Consider the following 10,759-nt stretch of genomic DNA (forward strand, 5'->3'; position numbering starts at 1 on the left):
TCCATTTCTTTACAATTACTTAAATATTCCCCTAAAGGACTGTAAATAAGTATATTAGTTTTTTTTTCATGTTTTATATACTCTTATAAATGAGGAGATGCATGAACGTGGAAGAGACGAAAAATGTTTGCAAAGACAGAGTGGTGCGTTCTATTCTCTCTGCCTACCCCTGCGCCGTGATGGTTAGTTAGTTAGTTATAAATGCTTCTGTTGGCCTGTCAGTCAGCATGCATATCAATTTTCACCTCGTCTCGAAAATGATCGGAAAGGCAATTCCCAAATTGGAGAATATAGCCCCTTAGGACGCTGGAGGTCTAGCGGGCAGAAAAAGATGATGAGGAGAAAGGCCAATTTGTGTCGGTAGATTAAAGTCGCGTCAAAAGTGTTTTTTCAATATCCTATCCGCCAATGAGGAATTTAGCGCTGATAAATGATATTATTATTTGACACCTAAGATGAAATAAAAATGTTGTAAATAAATTAACTGGTTAAATTATAAGCTCAAGTAATAAAATAAAATGGATATTTTCTTTTAATAAAGAAAATAGTATTTCTCATGTATGTATGCAATCACAATTTGGACCTCACATACAATTAAAGAGTTTCCGCTCAATAAAAAGCTTCTTTTAAATACGTAATAGTGAAAAATGCCACTGAAAAAATCTTTTGCAATTTTTTATATTTTATATTCTTCAACATTTTCCAATTGATAACATTTATCTTAAATTGGTGTTAGGAAATTTTTAAATTCTAAAATGAAAAATAAACCCTTTACTTTTTAATAAAAATATATTTGTTAATAAAACATATAATAAATCACTATACTATAAATAAAACGAAAATATATCTTTTGAAATATTTGGACTTGTATGAGTGTATTTGTAAGCATACATATGTATATTCAAACATTGAAATAAGTAAGTAAAAATTATTGGTAAAAGTTCATTGTAATTCAAATAAGATTATTAAAACTTTCATCCACATGGTTTGTAAAAAAAAATTAGGAGATTTAAAAAAAATTCTATGAGAAAAAAATATACATAATTTTAAACATATCCTCAAATTTATTCAACTATGTAATGAAGTATGCAACTATATTTGGTCTCTAAATATTAACTGTATAATAATATATACATTCATAGTAAATAATACAGTTTACGTGAACTCTTAAAAAAAAAAATTGTTTGTTAATAAAATCAACAGTTTTGTAAACTTGCAATACATGACAAAGTTGCAGATACAACTAGACATTAGGATTGTAATTCCATCAACTGAGTTGCAATAAATGCTTAACATGTATTTTTCATAATAACAATTATCAGTCTTCATGTTAGTAAAAAATATATCGAAAACTATTTTATAACATAATCGATAAACAGTATTGAGATTAAATTATAGGCAGAAAATTCATAAAGAGAGACTATTTCTTGTGCTCTTTTCCTACTGCATCATTGACATTTTTGTACCCATTTCTTCTTAAATGTTCAGAGAGTTCAGTTTTAATTTTGGTAATAACAGGTGGACCCTTATAGATAAACGCAGAATAGATTTGAATAACACTTGCTCCAGCTAAGATCTTCTCATAGGCATCTTTGCCTGTAAATACTCCTCCGACACCAATGATTGGAATATTTCCTAAAAAGAGGGACGAATATAATAATTGTAAAGATATTAAGACATCTGAAAAGAGATATAAATGCATTTTGCCTTTTGTTTAGGAATCTGAGCTTTCAAAATTGTTGCTTTCTTGGGCGATTTCTTGCGGGCGATAAATCTCAGACGATTTCCCCTGAGATTTCTACACACGCATTTACGTGTGCTAACTATTTTGATTCGCCTCCGTAGTGTGATGGTCAGCACGCTGGGCTACCATACTGGAGGTCCCGGGTTCGATTCCCAGGGGAGGTCAAATAAATATGAGTGTTTTTTTTTACTCAAATATTTATTCAGTATTACCCTGAACTGGTACCTGAAGCGGAGGGCTGAACACCTTTCCTTCATGTGTTAATTAATGATCAAGATAATACTGTGTTTATATGCTGCAGTGCCCTATGCACCATCGGGTGCGGATAAGGGTTTAAAAAAAACTATTTCAATAAGGGATACTGATACAATTTTTTTTTAAATAAGCATTATGTTATTTCACTTGACAGGTATAAATGGCAGAAAACGAAGCAGTGTTTTCTAGTCCTTTTTTACTATTTGCAGCTTATTAATTATAAGATTGTTAGAAATGTTCAGAAAATTAATTAAAATTGTAAAAACATTGTAACCATTTAAATAAATAAAAAATATAAAAAAAGTCACAAACGAGAACATTTGTAGCAGAGGTTGGCTAGTATTTTGGATTTCAGCATTAAAGATATATGTGTGTGTTTATATAATATTATAGGATATGTTTGTCATATTGAAATCAAGAGAAAAATGCAAAAATTGACATACCTTTTGTTAGTTTAAACATATCTCTTATTAGTTCAGTAGACATGTCCTTTAAGGGCCTCCCACTCAAACCACCAACTTCATCAGCGTGTGTTTTACTCTGTAAATTTGGTCTCTGTATTGTTGTATTTGATATAATAAGACCATCAACTTTGCATTCCTTTTTGCTAAGTATTTCGGCCACGTCAGCCCGTTGTTTAGGTGTTAGGTCTGGGGCTAATTTCACTAACAGCAGTGGTTTTTTTTCAGTAAAGGAATTTTTTGTTGAAACAAGGGCAGAAAGCAATTTTTTTAATTCATCTTTCTCTTGCAAACCTCTCAGGCCAGGGGTGTTAGGGCTAGAAAAAAAATGAATTGAAAACAGAGTACGAAACACACAAAGAATATGACCGATTCATAATATTAAATAATAAAAATACCATAAATTTATTTTATTTATTGTTTCGGCATTACCTTTGTGGTAAGACATGATTAAATTGTAAATGGAAACTCTTGGTTTCTCGCACTTAAGTATTATATTTATTTTTAAAGACTAGTTTCGGAAGCTCCGTATGTCTGCCTCCATAGTGTAATGGTCAGCATGCTCGGCTACCATTCTAGAGTTCGATTCCCAGGTCAAATAAAAATAAGTGACTTTTAACTCAATATATTTATTCAATATTACCATGGACTGGTACCTGAAGCGGACGGCTTATGCATGATGCAGTGTCTTATGCACCATCGGGGTGTGGATAAGGGTTTGAAGAAATTTCGAAAGCTACTGATGCTTCCATCTACGGGTTTGAATATAAACATTTGATGGAAGCATCAGATTCTGTAGCTGCCGAAACTTGTTAAGAATAAATATAACACTCAAGTAAAAAAACAAGTGTTTTCATTTACAATTTAACCATAAATTTATATTTTGTACTGACATTAGTTAATATATATATTTTATGATTACCAATTGAAACTCTTGCATGACTAAAACTTGCACAAACAGGTTAATAATTTACAACTTAAAAACTGATTTAATTAACCGCCCTACAAATACAAATGTACACATCGTTTTTTCCGCACCATTGCACTAACCCTGTGCCAAAAATATTTAATGCGAGACAGAGAGAGGGAACACGCTAACGAAAAAGTACATCAATTCTGTCCTAAAAGCACCTATTATGGCAAAAAAATTCAGGTAAGAATATACAACATACATTGTTTTCATAATTCTGTAGAGATATAGATGATTTTTTTCTACAGAATTAGCTCAGAAAATAACCCTAGAGTAGGGTGGTGAAGCAACTAATTAACAAGTAATGTCTAATTTTTATTATTGATATCTGAAAAAGATTACTGAGATGAAAATATTAATCTCATATGCATTGTGTAAAGTATTTTTCTGTGATATATATCATACAATTTTCATCTTGAATTTTGTATTGGAATACATTATTTTTTTACCACTTTCAAAAAATATTGAATGTTACACAGTGTCATTAATTAATTAATTAATAATAATAATTAATTAATAATTATTTAATTTATTGTTTCGGCATTAACTTTGTGGTAAGACATGTTACAATGATTAAAGAAAACACTTTGTTTTTTACCACTTGAGTTTTATTACTTCTGAAACATGTAGTCTATAATAAAACTCAAGTGGTAAAAAATGAAGTGTTTTCTTTAATCATTAATTTTTATTAATACACAGACTAGTTTTTTAAACACAAGTAGTTACGAGACCTACTGATGTTCTCATCAAAAGGTGAAAATACAAACTTCAAGCTGTATTTTCACCTTTTGATGAGATTAATGTAATTGAAGTATCGTTGTAATTTTAAAAATGTCAATAAAACATTATAACAATAGAGAAAAATAAACTGATTACATTTACAAACGTACCTGCTTACATTAATAACAACATAGTCGGCTAGTTGCCCAAATGTGTTGATACCTAGCACGTAATCATTGATGGGGTCATCGGACTCTTTGTTCTTTCCCAAATTGACTCCGAGCATTGTTCCTTTACTTCTCTCAGAAGAATTACTACAATTTAATCTCTCATATACTTTGGAATGGCCTTCACTGTTGAATCCATATCTGTTGATAATAGCTTTGTCTTCCAAGAGTCGAAACACTCGAGGCCTTGGATTTCCAGGTTGAGGTTGGGGAGTTACAGAACCGATTTCTACAAACCCAAAACCCATTTTGGTTAATCCATCTATAGCTTCTCCTTGTTTATCAAATCCTGCTGCGATACCAATTGGATTACTCAATTCCCTTCCGAGGAATGTAGTTTGCTGTAATGAAAATACTGGTTTTAATATATACAAACTGAGATAAAAAAGGTAAATATTTTAACATATTAGCTGCTAAATTAGAAAAAAACGATCCGCTGTAAACAGACTGCATACAGTCTTTATTTCAATGCAATGCCAAGTATTAGTTTTCAGGGAAAAATCTGAGCCAACTTCTATAATTTGTCCAGAGGGCCACATAGAAAGTGCATATATTTATCTTACATGGTGCTTGAAGCGTATCCAATTCACATAACTCAAGCAACCTCTTGACCAAACACAGCGTGAGTTAAATACAACTCACATGGTGTTCAATTTGTTAACTATCTATTATTAAGATTGACAATGTTTACGAGAATGTTGGGACTTGATCATTACAAAGGTTATTAAAGTGATTGACAATTAATGGAAAATGATGTCAACTTTTATCGAAGCTCAACTTATTCTATATTTGATTTTAAGGTGAAAAATCAGTTCATAGATTGCCGTTTTCCTGAATTAAAAAAATAATTATAAAATACATACCAATACTGGTGGATCTATGAATTTGCTTCGGGGAAATAACTTGTATTTAGCCAAAGTCAGTGCTACACAATGAGATGTTTCAGGACTGAAATATTGTGATATTGGCATAAGAATATTATCATAAAATCTTTCATTATTTTTGTATATACTTATTCCACTGTAAAACAACAGGCCGCCTGATGATAGATAACACATGGACCAAATCTTTTCCTGTTAAAAACAATAATAAAAATATTTTAAGAACAAAATCACATACACAGTTCAATAATATAAAAATTTACACAAAACATTTTTTTAAATATATTATTTGACACAAAAATAAGACGAAGAAATAATCAAACAACAAAAAAATACCATAAAATTTCTTCGGGCCATGACTTAAAATGATTACACTATAAGAATTCGAATAGTACGCATATAATCAATGAATTGGAGATGATTACAAAGGTTATGTAGATAATGAATTCAAATTGGAAAGATGAAAGTAAACTTGTGCTTGTGTATGTGTAATAATGTGACGTAAGGATTCAGTGTTGCTTGATGCAATATTAAAAATACATAAGGAAATAGCGAAGGTACCTACATATCCATTAGGTAGATACTTAGAATTTTCACGCGATGAAAAAAGAAGAAATAAAAGTAATTTAAAAATTAACAATGCAAAAAGATAGATAAAATGGCCTTTTGCATCAAAATTTCACACAACAGTGGTATTTGGGGTTACGAATAAAAATCCAAATGAAAACATTGCGCAGTTTATAAATATAATTTTCCTTTACCGGCAAGAAGTCACCTTCTTCGACATTTTAGGGATCACGGAAAAACTAAGATAGTTAAAGATTACGCGGACGGAAAATAGACAGTTCGTTTAAAATAGAAAATAAATATATGAACTAAGAGGGAAGGCTCTATTAAAAATTTATAAATCGATATTTTCGGCAGTACACAACGGCAGTCCTGGTTTCAACCCTTATGTGTGGAAGTGAAACATAGAGTGGACAAAAAAAGGATGAAAACAGACTGAATGCAGTTGTAGTGCGATTCCTCAGACGAATGTGTGGCAAAACGTTGTATGATATATGTTCGAAGTGTGAAATAAGGAAAAAATGTAAGGCTGAGATAAGCATTATCGATAAAATTAAGAAAGGTGTGTTGAGATGGTTTGGACACGTGGAACGTATGAGTGAGGCAAAAACGGTAAAACAAAGTTATGAGGCAAATGTAGTTGGAAAAAGGAGCAGGAAAAGACTGAGGAAAACTTGGTACGATCAGGTATGTCAAATACTTGAAAGCGGCCAGGTCAGGAGTCGAAATAATCAGCGTGTATCTATGAGGAGATGCATGAATATGGAAGAGGCAAAGAATGTTTGCAAGGACAAAGTAATGTGACATTCTATTCTCTCTGCCTACCACTGCAAAGAAGCTGCGTGATAGTTATGTTTTCGTTATGTACTACCTCAAGGGCGCTTTATTAAATTTAAAAAAGAAGATAAAAACCAAATCATTCAAGTAATTTTGTAAATAAATGCATTGTTTTATAAAGATCTCTCACTCTGCTGACCGACTGCTGGTCAAGAAGTATGTCATATCATTGATCCCGCATGAGCAAAGGCACGCTCGCTATATTTAATGTGCTGACAAGATCATCACACCCACATCTTCGAGCTGATTGAAGCATGAGATGTCTATCTACATATATAAGATAGACATATAACTGACCGGGAACGTCAGGGTTTACCACGTATGGCTGCCACTTATAGCGGATTGCTATGTTAGGGTCATTACTATTTTTCGGTGATAGCGACATGTTGCCGCGTTTCGTGATCACGCTAGGTGGTCACGTTTTTAGTATAATGAGGAAATGCCAGAATGAAATTTAAAGAATGTTTTACTCACAGTTAGTCCTTTAATTTATAGTGCGATTACACTGGAATCAGATAATCACAAAATACTTAATACTCTATTTATAAATTAAAGAAGCAAAATGAAAATTGCAATAAAAACGTCTGATGATTTCAACGAACTGGGTAGCTCTCCTCGCCTTTGCAATCGGCCTGCCTCGGCGTTGGTTCCGCTCGGAAATCTCCGTTAGAATTTGTCTCGTTACGTGTCCGTCTGCGCTGCCAACTCGACGGTGTAGCTAGATCGCCTACAGACATATCATGCTTAAACATATATGAGATGCATGGCTTATTTCAGTACACTAACGAGTGTTTTTGCCTAGAATTTTTACTCATGAATTACATAAAATTATATTAACTTTAAACATAAAGAGTAAATCCACTCACGAGTACGCATAGGCTATGAAACATAAAAATTTGAAGCCTGAGTAGGGTCATGATAAGCGGTGTTGCATAACCCGTAGCTAGATTTCAGAGTCACTTGGACATTAGGTAATTTAAAAAAACAAAAAAAAACAGTACACTGAATCCTTATGATGCACTGATTTCAATTTGCATTCTACCCTTTCAGGAAAGAATAACTAGTGCAGTTTTTGAAGAGGTGGAGCGAAATTTTACTGCAAAATTTGGTACTGAGCCTAGTCCAGTCATTTTGTTACTTCGTAGACATGCTTAGGAGGGTTGGCTGAAGGTGCTCCAAAACATATCCTGGAATTATTTCATTATTACACATATTTTTCTTCTTTCCTAGAGTTTTTTTTTTAAATATTCTCCTTTATTTTAAGCCTACAAACATAATGATGTACTTTTCCATTTATTTGTTTGTTCCATATTTTTATCATAGTTTTTTTTTTAATAAAATTTAAAATGACGTTACCCTTAGAAAAAAATTATCCATATTTTTTTCTATTGATTACTTTCTGTTATTATTTTTCAAGCTATCTGAAAAACATTTTTCATCAGAACAAAAACAATGTCTTGGTTTATATAAATGTATGACTGACTGTATTTCGCTTTATGAGTAATATTCTGGAACGAATTATGGTCGTTATGAGAGGTTCCACTATAAATACAAGTAATAGCTTGACTGGAGAGTCGGATAATGGACAAAAGGAATAAATAAAAACACATTTTACATTAAAAATATTAAATTTAATCCAACTAAACTAATTTGTGCTAATTAATAAAATCATCTACAAATCAAATAAAGTATTTGTACCACATTCTTTAATTGATTATCTTAAAAGTTTGTTTAACCATATTTTAAAATTGTCAAGAATGAAAAATCCTAGAGATCTTTCGTTTGAAAAACAAATAATGGGGGATTCAAAACGTCAATGAAATACCATTATTGAAATTGATTATAATAAAAACAAACGAGTGTAGTAATTGCAATGCTGGCAATATAAAATGGATATTGCTGAAGTCCCCAGGTACATAATAATGCATATTTTTTTCTGAACACGGATCAACATTTGGTTTGAGTTAAACAAATCTTTGTATCATTTGGTGTCAAATAAAAAGGAAGTGCTATATAAAAAGGACCGCATTGCAAAAATATTAAGATTAAATTTAAAAAGTAAAGAAAATTTATTTAAGACAAAAAATTCATATTACTATACTTCTATACATATATATAGTCCGCCTCCGTAGTGTAATGGTCAGCGAGCTCGCCTACCGTACTGGAGGTCCCGGGTTCGATTCCCAGGGGGGGTCGAATACATTTATGTAAGTGATTTTTTTCACTGTAATATTTTTTCAATATTACCCTGGACTGGTACCTGAAGCGGAGGGCTGATCACCTTTCCTTCATGTTAATGATCAAGATAACACTGCATTTATATGATGCAGTGCCCTATGCACCATTGAGGTGCGGATAAGGATTTTAAGAATACATATATAAATCTGAAAATTAAATTTTGTATAACCTTTAGAATGTTTTATAAAATTTGGAGATCGAAAGACATATTTATAACAGTACATATTTAAGATATAGGTCAGAGAATTTAAAAAATAAGACGATTTTTTCATTATTTCTTAATTTTATTGACTTAACGGTCTTTGATGCCAAATGACAAAATTTTTACTATTGGAGAAACAAAATAATTCTCAACCTATCAAGTTCATGTCAGTTTTGAAATTACCTAAAATAATCTTAGAATTAAAAATACTTTCTTAAGTAATGAAAACTTGAGCTTCTGTATTAAACTAATTATACTGTAAAATCAAGTAATACATATTAAACACAAGCCCACCACGCCAAAAAAATTACATACATATTGAATTGTGCAAGAAATTGCATTTGAGAGAGTGGTGAATACATACATATTTGTAATTACATATGACAAGACTGTTTCGAGTCTATCGTTAAAAAATTAGAACCCCTCTCATAAGAAAAAGATCTTATGTTAAAAATATCTGGGAATCGCTGAATTGAGGCAGATATTTCTTATGTGAATACATATTTGTAATTACATATGACAAGACTGTTTCAATTCTATCGTTAAAAAATTAGAACCCCTCTCATAAGAAAAAGTTCTTATGTTAAAAATATCAGGGAATTGCTGAACTGAGGCAGATATTTCTTGCACACAGAAATCTACTAATTAATTTAGTAAAAACTATTCTATATACATACAATGTAATTTCGCAATAAAATTATCAATTACTTTCTAGATAAATTTATTATGAAGTAACATTTTGTACTAAACGTATTGAAAATCCATTAAAAACTAAATTAAATCAAATTAGTGTAAATAAATATTAAGATTTTAAAAGAAAATCCTCAAAATACATTTTTAATTCAGATTTTTTTCCATTAATTAAAACATACAAATAATTGAAAAATATGTATCACAATGGCTGAAAGAAAAATAAATATGACACATTTTAATGGCAATAGGACATTTAATAGATAAATGAGAAATATAACTAATTCCAGAATTGAGATCAAATGAAGGCTATGATAATTTACTATGTAAGTCTGCTCTCTTTTTCTTCAAAAACTTGCATGCATTAAATGCAATAGCTTTTTTAAACATCGGTTAAAATAACAAGAGAAAAAGTTTGCTTATTTTAAAATTATTTAATGCATTCGAAGACACATTTTTTTATATAGGAGGCACTTGTATGAATAGATATTGAAGTTTTTTTTTTAATATTGTAAGATTTTTTTAATAAAAATTAACAAATATTCTGGGACATTTTTGATGTGGACATATTTTATATACAGGCTCAATATCTTTTCCTCATCATGTGTTTGCTCAAATTTTACATCAGCTGTAATATGTAAATAGTATTTTTCATATGGTGTTGGTAAGGTGATGGTAATACTGATCAATTCTTAAATGAGAGACATAAATTTGGCTGCTAGAGCTGTCATAACCATGATCGTGTTAAAATTTATTGAAAAAATATGTTTTCTTCTTCAAAATTTTCGTTTCACAAACGTCGATACATATTTTCAATTATGTAACAGATTAATATTAAATTATCAATAATAATATAATTATCATTACATGCAAGTCCATTTAAAAAATACATAAAAATAAAATATTTATAATTAATACTTCCAAACAGTAATACAACCGTCTAAATTATGTACAATGTTTTATTAGT

General features: G+C 30.7%; 1 protein-coding gene across 1 annotated transcript; it reads right to left on the reverse strand.

The window, feature by feature from the left end:
* Positions 1-768: 768 nt before the first annotated feature.
* On the reverse strand, positions 769-5,769 carry Dhod (dihydroorotate dehydrogenase 2). Its single transcript, XM_088276168.1, has 5 exons — positions 5,595-5,769; positions 5,241-5,450; positions 4,321-4,718; positions 2,443-2,777; positions 769-1,635 (listed from the first exon to the last, which is right to left on the reverse strand). Exons 1-5 carry the CDS (start codon positions 5,613-5,615, stop codon positions 1,421-1,423), a joined length of 1,179 nt encoding a protein of 392 aa, XP_088132294.1. The 5' UTR covers positions 5,616-5,769; the 3' UTR covers positions 769-1,420.
* Positions 5,770-10,759: the final 4,990 nt, after the last annotated feature.

The sequence above is a fragment of the Brachycentrus maculatus genome, unplaced genomic scaffold (genome assembly GCF_059751285.1).
Source record: "Brachycentrus maculatus isolate JH-2025_06_01 unplaced genomic scaffold, ASM5975128v1 h1tg001173l, whole genome shotgun sequence".
NCBI classification, from domain to species: Eukaryota; Metazoa; Arthropoda; class Insecta; order Trichoptera; family Brachycentridae; genus Brachycentrus; species Brachycentrus maculatus.

Coding starts and splice junctions, on each gene's coding strand:
- Dhod (XM_088276168.1), bottom strand. CDS start 5,615: ATGGCCCGAAGAAATTTTATG. Junction 5,451..5,594: donor TGGCCCGAAGAAATTTTATG/GTATTTTTTTGT, acceptor TGTTTTTAACAG/GAAAAGATTTGGTCCATGTG. Junction 4,719..5,240: donor TCATAGATCCACCAGTATTG/GTATGTATTTTA, acceptor TTTTCATTACAG/CAAACTACATTCCTCGGAAG.